At 44.9% G+C, this 22,102-nt stretch overlaps 1 protein-coding gene across 1 annotated transcript in view; it reads right to left on the reverse strand.

Annotated features, from left to right (window-relative positions):
• The window catches only part of TNFAIP8L3 (TNF alpha induced protein 8 like 3), a 34,270-nt gene extending 15,387 nt beyond the window's left edge, over positions 1-18,883 (reverse strand). Inside the window, exon 1 of the mRNA XM_040969258.1 lies at positions 18,826-18,883. Coding sequence (XP_040825192.1) covers positions 18,826-18,877 — 52 coding nt within the window. The 5' untranslated portion in view covers positions 18,878-18,883. The remainder of the gene's footprint in view (positions 1-18,825) is intronic.
• Between the last annotated feature and the right edge of the window lie 3,219 nt (positions 18,884-22,102).

The raw sequence follows: 22,102 nt of genomic DNA on the forward strand, positions 1-22,102 counted from the left end.
TGTAGAGAGGGAAGGCAGCAGAGGTTGGCCCATGTGGGGGACTCTGCACCCATGTGGGAGACCTAGAAGAATCTCCTGGCACCTGGTTTCAGATCAGCTCAGCTCCAGCTGTTGCAGCCATTTCAGGAGTGAACCAGCAGATGGTGGATCTTTCTCATCTTTCTGTCTCTCCCTCTTTCATTAAATTTCATCTGCCTTTCCATTAAAAATAAATAAATCTTTATATATGCATTTCCCTAATTGCTAGTGAGATTTCATATTTTCATATTTATTGGGCTTTCAGACTTTTCTCCTCTATGAATTGCTTACTTTTTTTTTTTTTTTGGTAAATTATACAACTTACTTACTTGTATAATTTACTCATATTTTTCCCCATTGAAATGTATGTCTTTTTTCTTGTTAATTTTAAGAGACTTTCTCCATTTAGGCCCATAAGAGCATGTCATCTGCAAACGTGATAATTTGACTTTCTTTCCATTTTCTTTTCTTATTCTTTTAAATTTTTTTTCAATTTTTATATTAGATGATGTTCACATAATTGATCAGGGTGTCAGGGTGGGAAGGGTCAAGGGTCAGGGAAAAGTGGGTGTGATCATTGTTTGCAAGTTTCCAATTTCTTTTTTCTGTATCTGGGTGTAAGAGGGAGACCAGGGCAGAAGACACACCCAGCCTCTCAACCGTCCCAGCACCCAGGGATGGGGAATGGCCACCCAATATTGCCCCAGGATCCAGTTTTCATATAATATAAATTCTAGCTCTCTGCTGATCACATAAATTCACAAGTACCTCTTAGTATGGAGCGTTGCTTTTTAACTTTATCATGGTGTCTTTAGCCATGTAGAAAATTTATACATTAACGTATAGAAAAGTTTATATTTTAAGTTGATCATTCTTTTCTTGATGTTTGGTAGCCCCCAAATTTAATTTTGAACATTTTTTTTTCTACCATGGTTAATATGAGTCTTGTGTGTTTTCCAGAAGTTTTAAGGTTTTCATTTTGACATTTTGGTCTCTAATCCATCTGGAATTTATTTGTGCATATTGCATGAGGTCTTAATATTTTTCTCTTCATCATTTACTCTTTTTATTGAATAGTTCATCTGTCTGCTACTGATCTGTTTGGCCCCCTTTTGAGAATATCCAGGTTCCATATTGTATGAGTCTGTGTCTGAGTTTTTTTACTCTGTCCTTTTGGTCTGATAGTTATTTTGGCAGCAATACACAGTTTCTTAATTACCTTAACTCATAGTAAGTCATAGTTGACCAAAAGGCAATCTTTCTCTAATTCATTCTTCTTAACTCTTCTTACCTTTACACTTTCATATGAATTTTGGGATCATTTGAGTAAATGCCATGTAAATGCCATGAATATCCCATGGTAATCTTAGGTAAACATGTATCTTTATGATACTTGAAGTGCAGAAACATGGACAGTCTTTCCATTCGGCCAGATCTTCTGTGTTATTCAATAATGTGGAGAGTAATTTACATTAAATTTTTGCATATCTTTCAGCATATTTACTTTTGAAGTAATAAAGTTACAGTTGTCTCTGTTAGTGTACTTTAAAAAAAAAGATTTATTTTATTTTTATTAGAAAGTCAGATATACAGAGGATGAGAGACAGAGAGGAAGATCTTCTGTCCACTGATTCACTCCTTAAGTGACTGCCATAGTGGGAGCTGTGCCAATGCAAAGCCAGGAGCCTGGAGTCCCTTCCGGGTCCCCCGCGTGGGTGCAGGGTACCAAGGCTTTGGGCTGTCCTCAACTGCTTTCCTAGGCCACAGGCAGGGAGCTGGATGGGAAGCAGGGCTGTTAGGATTAAAACTGGTGTCCATATGGGATCCTGGTGCATGCAAGGCGAGGACTTTAGCCACTAGGCTACCATGCATGCCCCCTGTTAGTGCATTTTTTATAATAATAGCTTCTTCGTGATTATTAATGATGTGAAACAATTCAACTAGTTACTGTGTGTTTTGCTCCTATGAAAAATTTAGCTAAGCTTTGTTATTATAGCTGACAGATTTTATGGAGCATCTCTTGGATCTTTTTAAGGTATACAATATTGCCTGCATAAAACAATTCTTTTCTTTTACTCAGAGGGACAGATTCAGAGAGAGAGCGATATCTTCCATCCACTCCCCAAGTGGCTGCAACAGCCAGAGCTTAGCTAGACTAAATCAAGGAGGCAGAAAGTCCCTCAAGATCTCACACGAATCAAGGTCCCAAGCCCTTGGCCATCTTCTGCTGCTTTTCCAGGTTTGTGAGCAGGGAGCTGAATTGGAAGTGCAGAACTGGGTTTGGAATTGATGCTTATATGGGATGCTGGCATCAGAGGTAGTGAGTTAATTTGCTGTGTCACAATGCCAACCTTTTTTATTTTTTTGAAAAGATTAATCAGTTTGAGAGAAAAAAAGTAATAGCTCCCAGCCACCAGCTTCTTCATCTCTCAAAATGACAAGCTCCAAGACAGACACTCAATCTGGTTCTCCCACATGGGTGGCAGAGACCCAACTTGGGCCATCTCTACTGCTGATTCCCAGGGTGCACATTAGCAGGAAGATTAAATCAAGAGGAAACCTGCCCTTGAATCCCAGACACTCAAATGCAGGACTTGGCTATCCCAACCAGTGTCTTAACTTCTAGGCCAGATGTCCATCCACCTATAATATCTTTTTGATGATGTACATATGTAACCTTTACCCTTCCAATCCCCTGTTAATGGACTTCAATTTATTTACAAGTTTTGCTAGAAGGTCAATGTGGAAAGTAGCAAATAACCCAGGCTGCCTTCTGCAGGGAAGTGTGTCTAAAACGAGTCCATTGACACATGGCAGGATTCCTTTCTGATGCCCCTTCATAAGCCAGCAAGCAGTAGGAATCCTCCAGGCAGATGCTCTGGCTCTGTCTAATCCATGCTAGCCCTCTCATCAGAGGCCTGCATGCCCAAAGTCCATCAAAGAATGTGCTGGCATGAGAAGTCCAAAGACAGCTCACTTCATCACAAAAGCCAGCTTTCCCCAAGCTGAGGAGAGCCATGCAATCTCAGCCTTTGGGTCTGGCTGTCAACCATGCCCTGACACTCTGGTGCCAACAGCTGGATCCAGCAGATCCTCATCCAGGAAGAAGAGGCACCGCAGACAGCATCCTTTCAATGTGATGGCCTGGCCAGCCCTCACATCCCTCATCTCAGGGAGGGAGGCCCTTGCTCTCAGCTCCACCGTGGTCCTTTGCCCATACCTACTGCTGAATTCTTGGGTATCAGTGCTTGGAAGACTTGTGTGACCTCAACAGGAAGATGTCACATGTCAGGTGGAGGCTATCCAGCAAATGTCTGTTTGAAAATCTCTGAAGGAATGATTTTAGCATGTTCTTTCTTGTCCTCTGCCATCCGGGTTCTATCTGGTCGCACATGCCCACTGAACTGAATGTACCCAATGCCTTCCCTGTTCAGTACGTGACCCACACCTTGCTTTTTTGCTCACAGCTGCCTGCCTGGGCCCCCTTGGACTCTGTCATTGTCCTGAGAGCATCATGAACATCTGGGGTGGGTACATGTGGGAAGATAATCGCCCACCACACCCTTTGTGTTCAGTTTCAGCAGTAGTCCTCTCTCTGCAGCCTGCCTTCTGCTACCCCCAGGAGCCTCCCCACTCATGCTGCTTCTCACTCATGAGCTATTTTCATCATTAGGAGCAGTCTCTCCAGGTGATCCTTCCTGGTGGTGCTCCCAAATTGTTCTCCATCACAGCAGGCACCCTGAATCCTAGGCACAGGTTCCCACATTGCTAACAAGGACTCTGGCAGAAGGGCAGCATGATAGTACTTCAATGAAGTGAACAGACAGATGCACTTAAGATGGGATCTTGGGAAGCCTTCACTTTTTTGAGTGTAGACACAGAACCTAAAATGCTAACAATAAAATGATACAGAATCGGTTCTGTAAGTGGCTCAAAGCTGGCAACAGGTTTTGAGGCCTAAAGGACTGAGGCTCCCAGAAGGCGCTGAGGTTCAATGCCTACAACCTAGGGAACTCCAACAACAGTACAGGGAACTATTAGATATCCTAGGGAGGTGGGAACATGTGAGGGAGGAGAAGCCAGAAGAGGCTTTTGGATGGGAGATGACTTGATAGGCCACACCACGCCTTGCTGGATTTTCTACTTAGGTATTTTGTCTTCATTATGAATTTTGTACAATGATATTTGGAACGGCAGTCAATTTGCATGTGGGATGGCAGCAAAGGGTCATGTGTAATATGTTGTCTATGATATGCCTTACCTATACACTACAGTAAAGATTTTTATAAGCCTTAGATTTAAGGTCTGAGACCTGAGTGAGGCTGTTTGGCTTCTCCACTGGTACCACGGTCGGCATTTACCTTGTGGGATGCAGTTTGCAGATTGGGGGTGGGAGACATCTGAAAGCCCGTAAGAATGGGCTCCTAAGCTTGTTTGGACCCCCCACTCTGATGGATACACTCAAGGGCAGGTCCACTCACCTAAGGAGGAAAGAGCCAACTAACAGGAGAGACTTGACTTTGTGGAAATTACTTAGAAGTGTGTCTTTCTCCAAGTTTCTTTTCTAAATTATTTTCTCCCAGTACTTGTCTCTAAGACAGTAAATGGCTGGAAGTAAAATTTTCATACTTCATGGTAATATAAACCAGTGCCACCAAAAGGTTTCACTATTTTCCAAGCAAGTCAGCAGCTGAAATCCCTCAAATATGCTAAGGATGGGGCTGAGCTGTGGCTTAGTAAGTTAGGCTTCCGTTTGAGTCACCTACCTCCCACACTAGAGTGCCCGGTTAGAGTCCCTGCTACCCTGCACTTCCAATCCAGATTCCTGGTACTGTGCACCTTGGGAGGCAGCAGATTAGTGCTCAAGTTATTGGGTCCCTGCTGTACAAGTGAAAGATTCAGACTGAGTTCCTGGCTCCTGGCTGCAGTCTGGCCCAGCCCTTCCTCCTGTTGAGGGCATCTGAATAGACCGGCAAACAGGAATCTTGTCTGACTTTCTGCCTTTCATATAAATAAAATTTAAACAACACTTCCCCTTCCTGCCTCCCCATGCCCCAGGCATGCATCATGCCTGAGTGTTGCTGGTGCCTGGGCTGCCTCTGTCCTCTCACACACTGGTTCCCTGTCTCCAGCAAGCTCTCTCTGCATGCTCATTCCTGCCATTCATTGGCAGCAGAATACGTGTTCCTTCTGCTTTCTGTCACTATGATCATCTTGGACCAATGACCTTGAAACCTCCAACTTTCCCCTTGTGTGGTTTCCCTCCAAAGTGCTCACATTCTCTGCTTTCAGGGGGGCTCTTGTTACTTCAGTCACCTCCAAGCTTTCTCTGTCAGACCTAGCTCGGTCTGTGTTCACTCAAAAACAGGTGCTCAGCAGGCATCTCTTTCTGTGTTAGGTTCAACACTCACAGATCAAGCTGCAGACTGGCAGGCCCAGCAGGCCCTGGCCCCAACCAGCTGCCCTGTGCTGACACCAATTGCCCCCTTACTGGACTCAGCCTAATTCCTACTCAAGCTCTTGAGCTCTACTGGAAGGACTTCTGAGTCCTGGGAGATTTTGCTCAACAACTACTTCCCCTCCAGGATACCTTTCTGATCCATCAGTCATCCATTAGCTGGATGACTTCATCTCCCCCCAGCAAGTGAATGCCTTGAGGACAAGAAGCAGAGTTTCTGCATCCTAGCAGCCCAGCCAGGGATTGAATGGCATACAGCCTCAGCACATGAATGAATGACTTGCATTCTTAACATTTTGCGGAAGTACATTTGTTTTCACATCAGAAACAATAGTAACCACACTTGGCATTCCTTTTCTGAGTGAGAGGGACCTAGTCATACTATAACTTACTGAACTAATGCTTTTCTTTCTTTCTTCTTTTTTTTAAGATTTATTTCCAATGTAATGCAGGTGCTTCAAACCCAATCATTTTAGAAGGCACAAAACAGCCTGTGCTACTCTGCCCCTTCGAATACCAGCTAGTTCCATGGAGACAAGATACTTTCAACCTCTTTAGCTGCTTCAGTGAATAAATACCTCTATATGTTTAAATTCCATGCTTAAGTACTTGATTTTATTCACTTTCAGCTTCCTACTAAGGAAGAGGACAATTAAGCTCTCTTCCCTGTTCATTTCTTCCATCTTCCAATTTGGTTTTCTCTCAACATTCAGTTAAATCAAATGGCCATGACATTACTGTGATTTTGATGCTGTCTATGACTGAGTCATATAGGATCCTGTGATTTACAAGACAGCATTTTCTTTCTTGTTGCTCTCATTTTCCCCAGGAGTTAAACACTGCTAGCTTATCTTTTGATTGCCTTTTTGTTTGTCTAGAGCCAAGGCACTCTCAAAGTCCTCAGCAGAATATAATATTCTCAACAGATCCAAACACATCGACTACTCCAGGGTTTCCATTTCCCACCCCCCCCCCCAGAAGCCCCTCTGGGAACCCTTGGTTCCTGGTTTGCATCTGAGTACGTTTCCCTCCATGGCCAACCTAGGCTGTCAGCCTAGGCTCTACCTCTAGCCTGATTCCCTTCTCTGGTGTCCTCTCTTGTCTCTTGGATCTCATGATTACTCTGTCTTCATTAACTTCCCCATTTCAGTGGAGCACTTTGTCCAGAACAGGCATCAGCCACCCACCCCAAGAACCAGGTGGCAAAATAGAGGCTATTACGTAGGTACTCATATGACTTTAAAAACACACAAAACACATCCTAGAAAATTCTTACTCCACTCACAGCTGAACTTATGGTTGACTGGGTGCAGAGCCCCGTATTGGGATTGATGCTTTCACTCATATGAGGACTGAAGGCATTGGTGTCACAGTCATCCAGCTCTCAGTCTTATTACTTCGGTGTGTAACACATTAGCAGGGCCTCACCCCACTCCCCCCCCCCCTTTTTTTTTCTGGAAGCTTTTAAGAGTTTTGCTTCTTGGTTAGTTTCTGGGAATGGACAATGAACTTGAAATGTGACTGCCTATGTGGTGTCTCCCAGTCAGCACTCTTCATTCTGTTCATACTTCAGCCATTCTTATAGGGTTATGACAATTTGGCAGAGCTGTTTATAAGAATTTTTTAAAAAACAAAACATTAAACATAGTTGGGAAGAGACCTTTGTTACCCATACCTGAGCCCATCACTTACCTCCCCACCCCAGGATAAGGAGAAAACCCAGCTGAGAATGTTCCAGAACAAACTGAGTGAACTAGGCTTGCTGCCTAGCATTCTTGCCACATTGTCTGGCTTCTTCAAGAATTTACTTGGATCTCAATCATTCTGCCTCTCACAGTCTTTTATCACCTCTTTAAATATTACAGCCAGTGTTGGGGAGTAGGGAGTGTGGGGCCAAACTTCTACCTGCTGCAGGCCCAGCTGTTGAGGTTATCTGAGGAGTAAATTGAGTAGATGGAAGATCTCTCTCCTTCTGTTTCTACCTTTCTCTCATTCACCTTCCAAATAAATATTTTAAAATTTTATGTATTTATCTGAAAGGCAAAATGACAGGAGGAAGGAAGAGGGAGGGAGGGAGATGAGAGGGAAAAAGAGGAACAGAGGGATATCCCATATACTAACTCACTCTCCAGATGGCCACAAAAGCCAGTTCTGGGCCAGCCTGAAGCCAGGAGCCAGAACTCCATCTGAATTTCCCATGTGGGTGTCAAGGACCCAAGTCCTTGGGCCATCTGCTGTTGCTTTCCTAGATACCTTAGTGGGAAGCTGGATTGGAAGCAGCTGGTGGGCATCCCGAGAGTAGCTTAACCTGCTTAGTCACATGTCCACTCCTCTCCCAAGTAGTAAACATTTAAGTATTTAGTGAATGTGATTTTCTCCCCTTCTGCAGTATTTACATAGGAAGGTGTACGTATGGGGATGTGTGTGTGTGTGTGTGTGTGTGTGTGTGCATTTATTTACACACAAAGGTACTTCAAAACGTTTGCTGACAATGCAAATAATAAGAAAACTATATATGGCTTTGAATATTTTTGCACTAAAACTATCTTTTCCATTCTTTTTCTATCTATGTTTTGAAGTGCCCTGGTGTGGCAAGATGGAGATTATAGCATATTGGGCTTGTCTCATACACAACAGGATAATGTGGACATATCCCTTTACCATTAAATTTTCAATGAAGGAATTTTGTTAGTGGCCACTTGGGAAGCTGAGCTGCGGACCTAGCAGGAGGTCCTTGGGACGCTGCGGGCGGACCCTGCCCTCGCAGGCCGCTCTCGCAGACGGACCCTGCCCTCTGATCTCGCGAGAGTGTCCGCTCTGAAGGCGGGAGTGCCGCCTCCGCGCAGGGTGTGCTTCCGCCTCACCTCGCCGCTGGCGACCCCGGACGACGGACTTCCGAAGTGGTGAGTAAAAACGCGGCGCTTTTGCGCTTTGTTTCGGGAGGAGCTGGTCTTCACACTTTTGGGACAGTGAGGAAAAGCTGAGGAGTGATTTTCTACTGCGTGGAGATATCATTGCGCGCTTAGTAGTTCGATAATGTTTGTGACTGGATACCGCAATGGTTTACTGAGGTTAGCTGATTAGTTTGTCTCTGCCTGTCTTCTCCCCTCGGGGGAAATTTTAAGTTTGAGGAAATCTGCCTTTGTCGGTGTTGGTGGAGCTGATTTCACCCCTGTGCTTAGTCTCCTCAGATGGTGTGCAGCTCGTGGCTGCGTATGTAGGGAGAGACTCACTGTCCTGCTGCCTTCGCAGCCAGGGGACCTTGGGTGGCTTAGGGCTGTCAGTCGGGACCCTTGGTGGCTTAGGGCTGTCAGTCGGGACCCTTGGTGGCTTAGGGCTGTCAGTCGGGGCCCTTGGTGACTTGGGGCTGTCAGTCGGGGCCCTTGGGTGGCTTGGGGCTGTGGAGGCAGCCAGCAGAGCTGGGAGTGGAGCAGTTGGAGGGCAAGGCCACGGCCCAGGTATGGATGAGAAGCAGCCTCCTCAGGACAGCTGGCAGAGATGTTGGGAAGAAAGTTTGGTGCTCAGTGCTGAGAAAACTGTCGGAATCTAACATCAAGGTGGCAGTTGCCACCTCAGCGTGCATAGTAGGGAAAAAGCAGCTATGGAGGGAGGCAGGGTAGAAATTAAGGAAGTATGCATGCATCCAGAAATGGCAAAAAGAAAAAAGAGGAGTCAAGAAAGTGAAGGTTTATTTCCTACCAGATTCTGTTCTGGACTCTCTGAACATTGACCTGTATAAACTTAACTCTGCTTGCCTTGCTGGATTGGGATTGTGTCCATGAATTAGGAAGCTAACTTCTAAAGGGAGAGAGGTCTAACACAGATGGACAAATGCCTGTTTTCTTACAATTTACATTTAAAAAAAATCCAGTCTAAAGAACAATAAAACACGAATGTGAAATTAGAGGCATATATAACTTTTGTTTTGAAGCTAGTACCTATTTAAGCCCAAAGCAGACTAACTTTTGCCTTTGTCACTGGGCATCTGTGAAACCTACCAAATGCCTCTCAGGTCTTCAAAAAAACGTGACCATTTTCTGAGGGTTCCCTGGAGAAAGGCTCTTGGATTGCCCTGGGAGTGGTGCTGCTGGGCAGCACACAGGGGGCGCTGGATGTGTGCTCACCTCTGAGTGGAGAAGCCTCCAGGAGGAGGAGGGATGGCGGGAGAGGTCAGGAACGCCGTAGAAGGGGTCAGAGGAAGGGGAGGGAAGAGCTGTCTTTTTGACATTTCAATACCCACAGTAAGTCAGATTCTTTTTTCTTTAAAGTGCGTATGTTTTGAGGGAAGGAGAGAAAACTCAGAAGATCTGCCTCATTTCCCCCTGCCCAGCTCCTCTCTCTCTCTCTCTCTCTCTCTCTCTCTCTCTCTCTCTCTCTCTCTCCCTCTCTCAGCAGATCTCTCTAGGATCTTTCCAGGATTGCTTTTGGACTACATTCTCTGCTTTGGAAGAAGGCATTCACTCTTAGGGTACAATTTTATTTTCCTTGTGCTGTTTTCATATATTCCACCATGACTTTTTTATTCATTTGGTGAGAAAATAATGTTACTAAAAAGTAGTAGTTAAGAGACTACTGGAAACCTAAACCCAAGTCATCTGGCTCTGCACTTGAAGTTCTTTTCACAGTTGCCAAATTCTTGGCTTTGAGTTTTCTCTCCCCCTTGAGTCACCATGTCCTGGAGGTTCTACATCTGAAATAGTCTGACTGCTGGATTGAGGGGCCAGTATTATGGCACTGCAAATTAGGCTGCTGCTTACAATGCTGGCATCATATAGGGACACTGGTTTGGGTCCTGGCTTCTCTGCTTCAGATCCAACTTCATGCACTTGGGAAAACAATGACAAATGACCTAGGTACTAACTAGGACCTTTGCTGTCTTTGTGGGAGACCTGGATGAAGTTCCTGCTGGCCCCTGGCTTCAGCTTGGTCCAGTCGAAGGTTTGGGGAATGATCTAGCAGATGGAAGAATTCTGTCTTTAATTCTCTTTCTATTTCAGATAAGTAAATCTTAAAAAAAAAAAAAAAAGAGGTTGTGGTGAATATAGGGCTTAGGACTCAGCTTAAATACAGCCTGAAAAAGGTAGTTTTGTCTTTGGCATCTCTCTGACCTTGGCTAGACATTCCTGCATTCCTGTCTTCACCAGGGCCCCTGGACCCTAATGAAGCCTGGGGCTCTAGGGTTCCTCAAGTCCTTCTTTCCCAGCAGTGGCTCAGAGTCTGCTTTTCCTCTGCCTTCCTAAATCACCCTTCACCAGCCCCGGATCTGGAGCAGGGTCAGTCTGTACTTGTTCACGCATTATTGGGCAAATGTCGGGAATGCCTGTAGCTTAGAGTAGGGCCTCGTGGAGATACAATTAATGCTGTAATTAACAGAAGGGTCCCGTGATTAGGATTATGTTCAATACCCGTCATCCTTGCCTGGTCTTTGACTGGCAAAGATCATCTGTACCATTTATCATCTTGTTTTACTACAACTTCTTAAGTTCTGTCTTATTCTGTAATCTCCAAACCAATCTTTCCTCTCTGATTTTCTCAATCTTAATGAAAGGAAACCCAGAGACCAGGATTCAAACGTGGCAGGAAAGAGCTGCTGCTTGAGACAGTGCCCCTGCCTCCCTCCTGTATTCTCCCCCAGTTATGCTTACCTTTTTAGTAGATCCCTGGGCCCCAACTCAGGAATGTGGGATGTGTCTGCTCAACAGCAGCAGATTTTTTACAGAATTTCCTCCCTTGTGTGAAATCAGATGCTTGAACCATAAAAATATAAACTGGGAGTTTAAACGAACCAGTATAAACGAACCACTTAGTGAAATATAAAGCTGCATATTGCTAAAATGCTTCCTTTAGGGGCTACAACAGTTTCACAGAAAGTGTATTTTACTTTTGAAACACAACCTAACAGCCAGCGGCTGTCTCTGTGGTTTTTCAACAGTTTTAAGCAATATTGGACACCACTGAAGTATCTCCCAGAGAACTGAGTTATAAAATGCTGGTTTCTATTAGGGTGTGTCTAGCACTTTCTGTGCTGCCAAACCTTCCATTTTTATAGTCTGCGCCCTGGTAGATTTTCCATGAGCAGACCCAAATTTATTCCCAAGCAATGATGTGGAAGAAACTCAATATGAACACAAAGATTGTTTTAAAGCAGCCTTAAACTTTATGCCATACAGTTGTCTAAAAAGATGATTTCATTTTTTTCTTGAGACTGATGCACTGCCTACTGCCTTAAGGAGGCAGGTTCTTTTTTGTTTGTTTTAAATTAATAAATTTACTTATTTTTTAAGAGTCTGAGAGAGGAAGGGAAAGAAAAAGAAGTCTTCCATTCTTTGGTTCACTGCCCCACATGACCGTAGCAGCCTGGGGTTGGTTAGGTCAAAGCTAGGAGTCAAGAGCTCCGTTTAGATTTCCCATGTGGATGTTAGGGGTCTAAACACTTGGGCCATCTTCCACTGCTTTTCCTACTTCGTTATCAGGGAGTAGATAGGAAGTGGAGCAGCTAGAACACAAACTGGTGCCCATATGGGGAGTCAGTGTTGCAGAATGTTTAGCTTTACCTGCTAAACCGCCATGCCTGCCCCAAGAACATTTCTGATGTCTAATAAAATATTTTTTTGGCATGTCTTAATAAATGGGAAGGAGAGAGTCTTCAGAAAGTTAATGGAAATTGTATACCACGGAAAAATATATATGAGTAACAAAATGTTTTGTTCCCAAATACTTTGATCTTTTGATTCCATTTTCTGTGAGCTTTTTAAAGGAATCTGTGTGGGGGAAAGGAAAATGGGGGAAAGGTATTTTCTCCATTTGATTTTTTTAGAGGGAATTTATCTTTTACATTCTCATTCTCTTTTTATTTCTATACTTGCATTGAATACAGCCCAAACACCCACCTACATAGGCATTTTACATGAAGAATCAGAAGCCAAGGGACCGAAATACAAATTATTTATATAGTGTCTTTATAGAGATTTATGTGTGAATTCAAATGAGAGTCAATGGAAGAGAACAAACCAGCTAGCGAAAAGTGCTAATGGCAAGTGTGACTATAATTGAGTTTTGCTGACAAATGAGAAAGCAGGTGCTATTTTTTTAAGGAGAAAAATAACATAGGAAAATTATATATACATACTCAACACAGATTCTCTATCTCCAGAAGCCTTTCTACCAGAACTTCCAGCTACCTTGTCCCACACTCCAAATCCTGCACTGTTTGTTCTGGGTGTTGCTCAATCTTCAGACTCATTTTAGGGCGGAGTGTTTTCTCTCTCCCTGAAGGCAGGACCATATCTGATTCCATTTCTGTATATTCCCATAGCATCCAACACCACAGTGACCTACTAGTATCTTTGGGTTGTGTGGATTGAATAGTTGAGTACAGTCTGTGAGTTCCAGAAAGGCAATCCCAATAGCCTAAAGTGGTCTAAAAAAAGTTGGTAGCTGAACAGCTACCCCTTAAACTCTGCTGGTAGACAGGATTAGTGTCCCAAGTGAAATAGCTCTGAAGAATTGTGGAGGCCACTTGTGCTGCATGCTGCTATGTACTGTCTGCACTCTCCTTCAGAAGTGAAGAACTCTCCTCTACAAACTGGTTGGAGTTCTGACTGTAGAAGTCCTCAGTTGAAAGGCACAGACTCACCCAAGGTGACATGTTAGAAGGCCTGTCATCTTATGACTATGAGAGCTGAAAAGGTCTATCTTCTTTCCCAACTCAGAACCGTTCTAAAGGGTCCTTCCAGCTTCAGAACTCACTATGGGCATGATGGAGGCTATTGGTGTGCTGCCCCAGTCCAGCTCTGTACCCTGAGTCCCAGCTCCCTTCCTTTCCCTTCTTCTCCCTTGCCATCCATTCCTTTCCATAGATATTGATCCCAAGAGGGCCCAAGCAAACATGCATGCTAACCTATATCTCTGCTTCCTGAGAAACCATCTTAAAATACTATCTGTGTATCTTGCATGGGAGATCTGGGGGAAGCTCTTAGCTCCTGGCTTCGGATTGGATGAGCTCCTGCTGTTGCAGCCACTTGGGGAGTGAACCAGCAGATGGAAGCTCTTTGTCTCTGTATCTCCTTTTCTTTGTATATCTGCCTTTCCAATAAAAATAAATAAATCTTAAAAAAATACCATCCATCCATCCAATAACTTGTCACCATGTTTAGGGCTCCTGAGTGATGGGAAAAGTGAAACAAAAAAGATTTAGACTTCCCATAGGCAGCCAATAGCCCTGTATAAGAATAGCTCTCAAAGACAGTGGTACGTGGCTAGTATCAAGGAAGAACATAAATGGAATTGTAGTGAGGCTATGGTGCCAGGTAAGGGAGGTTGGGAGGCGTTAGGCACAGGCTTAGGCTGTGATTGTCGGTATGTCTTGTCTCTCCATCCAAGTTCAAGTCCTAGAGTACAGGACAGACTGTCCAAAATTCTTAACCAAGTTTAAGACAGTACAAGAAATCTTAAAATGCTGGAACAAAACAAAACACCAAAGGAAATCTCTGGCAGTTCTACTCCACAGGACAGGTTTTTGGCTGCTTGTCTGACTTTTTAGTGCAAAGTTCTCAGGAGACTCCTCAAGGTGCTCATTCATTTACTATTCCCCATAAAATCTGGGGAACACGAAGAAGCACATGACTAGTTTCTGCCATTCAGAGCAGCCACAGCTTACTGTGTAGACAATGCACAGGCTCATGCAAGTTTCAATAAACACAAACCAGAAATGAGCATTTGACTAATAGCCAAATGGCCCATTGTTCCCCTGGCCATCCCCACCGTCAATCTGCCCGTCAGCAGTTTGCTCAACAGCCTGTGTGGATCTAACAGTGGGAATCAGCAACTATCAAATCTGACATTCTTTCAGCACCAATGTGCCCATAGAGTTATCTGTCTAAAGGGGAAAAGAACTGTTAATCAAACCAGCAATGCTAAGAACCTGAAGGATGGAGAGGAGTGTGGCACTAGGGATCCTGTCTCTTATACTTCCCTGACTTCCTGGACATCGTTACTCCAACAGGCTACTGTCCCCTTCCACTCTCCCTCTCCTTTCACCACTTCCACACAGTCTGTCACCAACTTCTGTTGTTGATTTCTCTTAAATGCCATTTGTATCCTTCCTCTTCTGCCTTGCCTTAGTGCTACTACCCTCTCTGACATGGCCAAACCCTGGTGGCTGAAGAGCCCAAGAAGGCCTTATATTTATCCATCAGGTAGAAATGGAGAAATGAAAGGCTCTACCCAGCTCTCATTCGGCTATGTTTTTCTGTTCACCAATCATGGAAGCTTTCCAGACACCATCCAGACCAAGTTATTATGATCTTTTAACTAACACTCCCTATACTCACTTAGTTTTATTTTCCAGGACCCTTCCCATGTATGCCCTCTACTCCAGTTGCCTCCTTGCTTACTTGTGTGTTTTTTTTTTTTTTCCTCAAGTTATGTCTGTCACCTAGGATATATTGCTTCCTCTTAGAAACCTGGTAGAGTAGAGGGGCAGGGCCTTGATTTTCCCAGTTCATTTTCCTCTGTCAAATCCCACATCCATCGTATGGAAACACTTTTCTGCAGTACCTACCCAGGATCAAGGAATCCCATTCAGCTTGCCTGCACTGGACTATCTGCTTGTGGGTGGAGTGAGCTTCTCTGCCCTTTGCAGGGCAGCCTGCCTTGTGGTCTTCTGAGAAATAAAGGAAAAAAGGCTGACATTGCTAATATTTTTTTCTCATGTTACTTCTTAGGGAAGATTCAATCATTCTGAAGTTAATATACCAGGCTGTTGGGTTTCTGAGGGATAGATGGTAGGTTTGTCAGAAGGAAGATTGCCAAGTTGGGTCTCTGGAATGAATCCAGTATTCCATAAACCTTGTCTTTTCCCTAATCATAGAAAGAACCATAAAATGACAGAAAGGCACATCATTTTGTGCTTTCTAAAAAATAAAAAATGCAGATCAAGGTAAATCTCCGTTCAGACACCCCTCATTCCTTGCTATATGGTGTTGTTTGATGAAAGATCTGTGCCAGTGCAGCAGGAGGGCTGTTGGAAGAGGCACTTGCAAGGGGTACAGTATAGTTAGTGATTGTGAAGATTTCCTTACTTCCCTGATAACAGGGCACCAGAAAAGTAATCATGATGGGCAGAAGTGGGAAGGGAGAAGGCAAACATCTCCTCATGAACCTCTTGCCGTTTTAAAGGGAAAAGATTTACCAGTGGGGTGGAGAGGAGAAGGGAAGGGTTTGACATGTCTTTCATTTAAGTGGAATGAAAGAAGAAATTCCTCTCATCTCCAGGTTGGCAAGTGGATTGTATAGTGTACTCTGCTCTTCTTTTGTTTGTTTTCAAACCTTATGTAGAGCTGGAGGAAAGAGGGTGAAAGCAGCAGGTTGAAATGTCCTCATCTTCATGTCTTGGCTGGAAGATGGGATGAAAACAAATGAATGTAAAATCTCCCCATCAAAGGCAGGTGTTTGGTACAGTGATTAAGCCCTTACTAGGAGCACTTGCATCCCATATCACAATGTCTGGTTTAAACACTGGCTACTCTACTTCTGATCCAACATTCTTGCTAATGTATACCCTGAAAAGCAACAGATGATAGTTTAAATAATTGGGTCCCTTCCACCTGTCTGGGAGACCTGAACTGAGCTCCTGGCATCTGGCTTTGGCCTGGCATGGCCCTGTTTGTTGTAGGTGTTTGGGGAATGAATCAGTATATGCAAGATTTTTGTCTCTCTGTCTCTTTCAGCCTTTCAAATAAAAATGGAAATTTAAAAGTTTAAATAAGAGAATAATTCCCAACAAATATATATGTATATGCACACATACACTGGTTAGAGTTAAGAGATTGAAAAGGGGAACATTTAAAACAAAACACTCTAGGCAGTTATATCAATGTGGTAGTTACAGCACCACAGATTGTTTTAGGCACACCTAGTGATTTAGATTTAATACAACACTGGGTTGGTTTATTTAGCAGGATTCTTATGCCACATGACCTAGTTAGATCACAATCAAACAGCAATTATCATTAAATGATGATTTCTGAACTATGACCAGAACTTTTCATGAGCTGGTTTCTGATCATGTGGCATTGTTATCTTTATTTTACAGAGGGGAATGTTGAGGTTGGAGAGGTTAAAAAAATTTACCCACAAAGTGGAGATTGAAACTAAGGTCTTTCTGATTCCAAAGTATAGCTTCATCGTTACAACATCTGATAGCAGAGATTTTTCCTATGTTCAGGAAAGGAAGGGTGTGGAGAAGAGACAAGTCAGCTCACTATGAGGTAGGCATACACAGGCACACACAGGACTAGTCCAAGAGGCCCCACTGACCCCATTGTCTTTCCCGGCTTGCACACATACATGTTCACAGATAAGCGCCGAGTTTTCTATAGTGGCACATGTCATTCTCTATGGGTGACACTCCTGTCATTTAACCTGTGTCTGAATCTGCAACATGAAAATTGGCGTGACAGGATGGAACCATAGCAAAGTGGTGAATTAGCATTCAGTTTTGAAACTTTGTCACTAAGGAGAATATGATTGAAACTAATGAGTGAGCGAGAATAAGTGCCAGTTAGCAGAATGGCTCATGGCATTAAAGTAAATGTTCAACTTGTGAGACTCAAGCACAGGAGGAAGAAAGAAACAATTGTGAAAATTATTTGTAGGTGACAGCTTATTAAATCTGGCTGCTCTGTCCTTTATGAGACCCACCTGAGCTCAGTGATAGTGTTTGCCATCAGCTATGCAGAGGCCTCCTGGCCCAAAGTGACATGGATATATACGGAGGAAGTGAGCACTAGGACAGCCTGGGAGGGAAGATGGCAGAGTACGTAAGAACTTCCCCGCCCCATTTTCACCTCAATACATAGAATCCTGTAGTTTCTCCCCCCTCTCCCATTCCCTGGGCCTCCTTTTACTCCTTCTTGTTTGCAACCTTTAACCTCAACCAGTAGGAGAGAGTGACAGGTGTAGCTCTGAAAATAATTTACTTCGATAAACACAAATCACCTTCTGGACATTTTAAATGATGAGAGTTCCACAAGTCACCTGTGAGGCAAATGCTCAGTGCTTAACACAGAAACAGGCATGCAAGGTTCTTCACACAGCTCAGCAGAGCAGGATGTCCTGGCCACAGGCATATGCATGCGTGTGTGCGCACATGTATCCTCACAAAGGGCACCTCCTTTTCCATCAACTTGTCCATTCCCTCCCATCCACCTCTAAGGTATTGGTTACAACTGCCCAGTACTAAGGACCCTGGCTCCTCCCAGGCTCTTGAGATGTGGGCAAACCTACTTCCCCGCTCTGAGCCTAGGCAGCATGGAGATGAACCTACCTTGCAGGGTGCTATGCCTGATGAAGGGTACTGATAAGTGCAAAAATAATGCAGTAGGTGCTGTCCTGCCTGATTTTTGAACCTGTCTTCCCTACACCCATGCCTGGAATGGCGGTGCCTCTTGTTGCTTGGTCCCCACCCCTGAGCCCTGTGCTCTGAACTGGGAGAAGAGGATACAAAATAAGGGCCTCCTTCTATAGTAGGAGGTCCCAGTCAGCAGGTCACATGTCTGTGCCACTGCCAGTGGGACCCTGAGACCTGGGCAGGTGCATGGATACGAGCAGCAGGTGGAGGTGGGCAGAGCCTAGTGATTGAGTTGACCTAGGTTGTGGGTGCTTACTATCAGGGAAAGGCAGGGGAGGACACTCATTTTCTTCCCAAATAAGCATCCACTTCGAAAACTATTGATTGTGAAAAGCCTGCAGAAGGTAAAATCTGCCCGTGTGCCTGTGTCTGAATTCCGGGATCCCCTCGGCTCATGCTTCTGGACCCTCTTGTCTTGGGGTCCCCTGCTTGTCGGCGCCTCTTGCTGGGCCTTTGCTTCCATGTCCCCATCACTCCCTTGGACACCTGCTCTGCCTCGTGACCCCTGGTCCTCGGACCTGGCCGGCGCTTGGAAAGTTGTTTCGGAAGGCAAATGTGTGCAACCTTCCCTGCAACAAACTACGGGACACAAATTTCCCCAGTCCTTCCCAGCTCCCACCCAGCGCAAGAGACTGGAGTCCCCTACAGTGACCCTCAGCGCCTAGAGTCGCCAGGCAATGTACCTCCTCTTCCTCTGAGTGCCCCAGTTTCAGGGGATAGGGGAACCCCAAAGGAAACTCTGCCCTGAGCGGTCCCTAGCACTGGCCTAGAAGGGACCCGGCTGCTGCTGGGGACTGGCCTCCCGCCTGGGAGCTCCGAGAAATACTCCAGATTTCCTGCCCAGGCCTTCCCTCCTCCCCAGCTCCAGCCTTGCCAGCGCGACTGCCCGGGGGCGGGTTGGCGGAGGGGTAGGGAACGTGGGAGAGGGGGTTGTTACCTGCGGCAGTCACGTTCTCGCCCTCGCTCTGCTCCCCGGAATCCGAATCCATGCCGCTGGCTGCGTGAACACGGACCCCTGGGCGTCTGTAGGGTGCTCGGACTGGCGTCCCGGCTCGGGCTGCTGCGGGGTACACTCTGCTGGCAACCGGGTGGCGCGGGCTGGGCAGTGCGCGGTAGCAGTGGTCAGGGGGCGGCTCAGCAGAGGCAAGAGCCAGGCTCACTAGCCGGTGCCAGGCTGCCTGCACCGGCTAGTGAGCAAGGCTAGCGCGGGGTGGAGGGTGGGGTGTGCTGGAGGAGGGGGGTTGAAAAGGGGGAGGCGCTAGCACTGTGGAGCTGGAGAGTCCAGCGGCCCCTCAAGCTCCAGGCTTGGGTTAAATACCCCGGGGGCGGCGCTGTTCCTCCCCTACCAGAGCCTGGAGCTTTGGAGTGAGTCGAACTGGTGCTGGTTGGTGAGGCTGATCCCCTTCCCTCCGGTGTGGCTGAGTTTGCAGGATTCTTTGGGGGGAAAAGTGCTTCTATTCATCTAAGATTGGTAGAGGTCCCGAGTGTTCAGAGATCTGAGGCTTCGCCGGTTAGGAGCCTGTCTCCACTGTCAGACGCTCTAGACTAGAACTCCTTGTGTCTGTTTCCTCTCTGGCAAAGCGGGGGGGTAGGGGGGGCGGGGGAAGGAGGCAAAAACGACAGCTTCCTTCTTGTAGGCATGTTGAGAGTAAGATAATTCAAGTGGAGGGTCTGGCACCTAGCGAGGGGGGAAGTTAACTTGACTGGGCACACACCCTGGTTGCTTGCTCCTTCCCCTGGTGTGGGTGGGGGCAGATGAAGCCAGCAGTGGTGGATAAGACCTGTCCTACCAACCAAGTAGTTCTGCCACTTTGCGTCCCTCATTGCTCACCCCTTGGGGCAACAGTTGATTTTAAAACCTTTTGAGTTAGAATTCTAAACTTCCTCAGCGTCCAACTCCCTCGGCTCCCTTCCTTCCCGGCCCCATCCCCGCTCTCCCTCCCATCCTCCTCCTACTTTTGGGGGTAGGGAAGGGAATATTTCTGCATTTGTTTACTAAGAGACCAAACTAGAGGGGAAATAAATGGAGCAGTGTGACCTCTGCTGTTAATTTTTGATTATCCACGCAGTTTTTCTGGAGTGATGGCTCCAGCATTTACACTGCCTCAAGCGCCTTTTGTTAACATAAAGCGTGCACGGAGAATGCAAACTCTGGGTCTTGGGTGTGTGCATGTGTGTGAGGTGGGTCAGGGAAGAGAAAGACTTAAAAAGACCAGTTTGCCATTTCCTGTGCACATTCCTTTAATCTGTACAATGATTCATATAAACTGAACAATTTGAACATGCTTTTGCTTGGGGGATGGTGAGTGGGGGTGGTTGAGAGTTGATAATTTCGTAGAATTCAACTTGCTGTCTCATTTGGCACAAGTGGAAACTGAATCTCAGAGTGGATCACTTTGTTGTGGTTTCAAGTCCAGTAAGTGGGTGAGCTAGGACTTGAAATCAGTGCTGTCTGATGTTGTCTGTAATCCCAAGGGAGTTTTGGCCTCTGGTCCACCTGGGGGAATTTTCTTTGTGAAGGTGTGGGCTCAGCTTTAATACAAATATACCTTCTGTTCTCAGAAAACATTTTCTGCATGCCCAGATTCCGAACTTGAAAGTTCGATGGATTTACGCAAGATAGTCCCAAAAGTTCCATACTAGTAGTGTGCTTAGGCAAATAGTTACCCTCCTTCCTTTTCCTCAGGTGTGGGCGTCTTCATTGGGTAGTTGTAAGGAAGCAAATGAAATCATGAGTTTGGAAGCTATTACTCTTGCAGATCATGTTTGATAAAAGAAGGAACATTTATACTTGAATATAATGGGTTTCATCTGGAAAAACAAAATATTTTAAAATTTCATCTTTAAGTGAGAAAAAACGTAAGGGCAAAAATTGGATGCAAGTTCATACTAAAAAAGCTTAAAAACCAAATAACTGGAATCATTAGAATGTTTATCATAATAGCTTTGCAGACTTCAGGAAAAATGATGATAACTTCATAGCAACATATTTGACTGAAAAGATACTGTTTCCGCTACAGGCCATGGTGAAACTCAACAACAGGAAATGTGAAATTTGCTGTTCCCTTAGAGCCCCTTTCCCTGCAGTTTTTGGAAGGTTTTTTTTTTTTTTTTTTTTTTTTTGCTTCTTGTATGTTTTAAATGACAGGTGCTATTAGTTACAAAGAGAGGGAGATAGAAACCCAGGGAAAACCTAACACCAGAAAACAAAACAAAAAACAAAAAAACCCTAAACAGAACAGGGGAGCACATGTGCTAGAACTGGATCACTAGTAAATGAAGCCCTGGGAATGCAAATTACAATACATACAGGCCAGTCAGTTGGCGAGTCTTTGATGAGTTCGTGGCTTAGTAGAAGAGAGGAAGAAATACTGTCCAAAATGTCCCGGGAAGTCTGAGAGGATCAGACAGTATCTGTTCCTTCAGCAGTCCCTTTCTACAAAAGGAGGCACACAGAAAATGAAAAACTGAATGTAAAATTAAACAATGGGAAAGAGAGATCCAAACTAAACAATGTCTACAGTCCAAGTTTCTGTGATTTGCAATCTGTTGTCATGGGACAGCAAGACAAGGGAAATGACTACTGGCATGTGTGTGAGTTTAATGAGGAATGTCAGTAAAAAATACCTTATCTATCCCGCCAATATGGAAAAATCTGTGTAAGAGAAGGAAATTCTTAAAATAGTACCCTAAGTTCATTACCTCCATGAAAGACAGTGAAATCTAGAGTGGTGAATCCCACTACCCCAGCCTTTTCTCTTGAGAAAAACAAGCAAGCAGGCAGAAAAATAAAAAACACAGCTCTTAGGAAGGAGGTAAGAGGAAAGGATTTGTGTAGTTCTTCCGTGTATTTTTGGAAGAATGGCATCACTTTGCAGGCTTGAATCTAGGGTCTGAGGATTGCAAACCACCTTCCTCAATGTTTCCATTACATCTTTTACAGCCTGGCAGCTCTTCTGATTCACTCATTTCTTATCTTCATTGGTCCTGTAACTTCCATAAACAAATTGTTGGCTTTATAAGGCAATTGCCTGTCTTGTGGGAAAAATGTATCTATTTGTAAGGTGTCAAGAAATAGATAATAAAATAGATCCATTTCTGCTAACACAATAATACTCCTTTGATGTGAGCCAGGGCTATGACTCATCTGCCTGTCTTCCTCCTGCGGGTTGGAAAGAGAGCTGTCTGCAAACCTAGGGTGCGGCAGGGGAGGA

Source organism: Ochotona curzoniae, unplaced genomic scaffold (genome assembly GCF_017591425.1).
Source record: "Ochotona curzoniae isolate NIBS_2020 unplaced genomic scaffold, NIBS_Ocur_1.0 scaffold_4701, whole genome shotgun sequence".
Lineage (NCBI taxonomy): Eukaryota > Metazoa > Chordata > Mammalia > Lagomorpha > Ochotonidae > Ochotona > Ochotona curzoniae.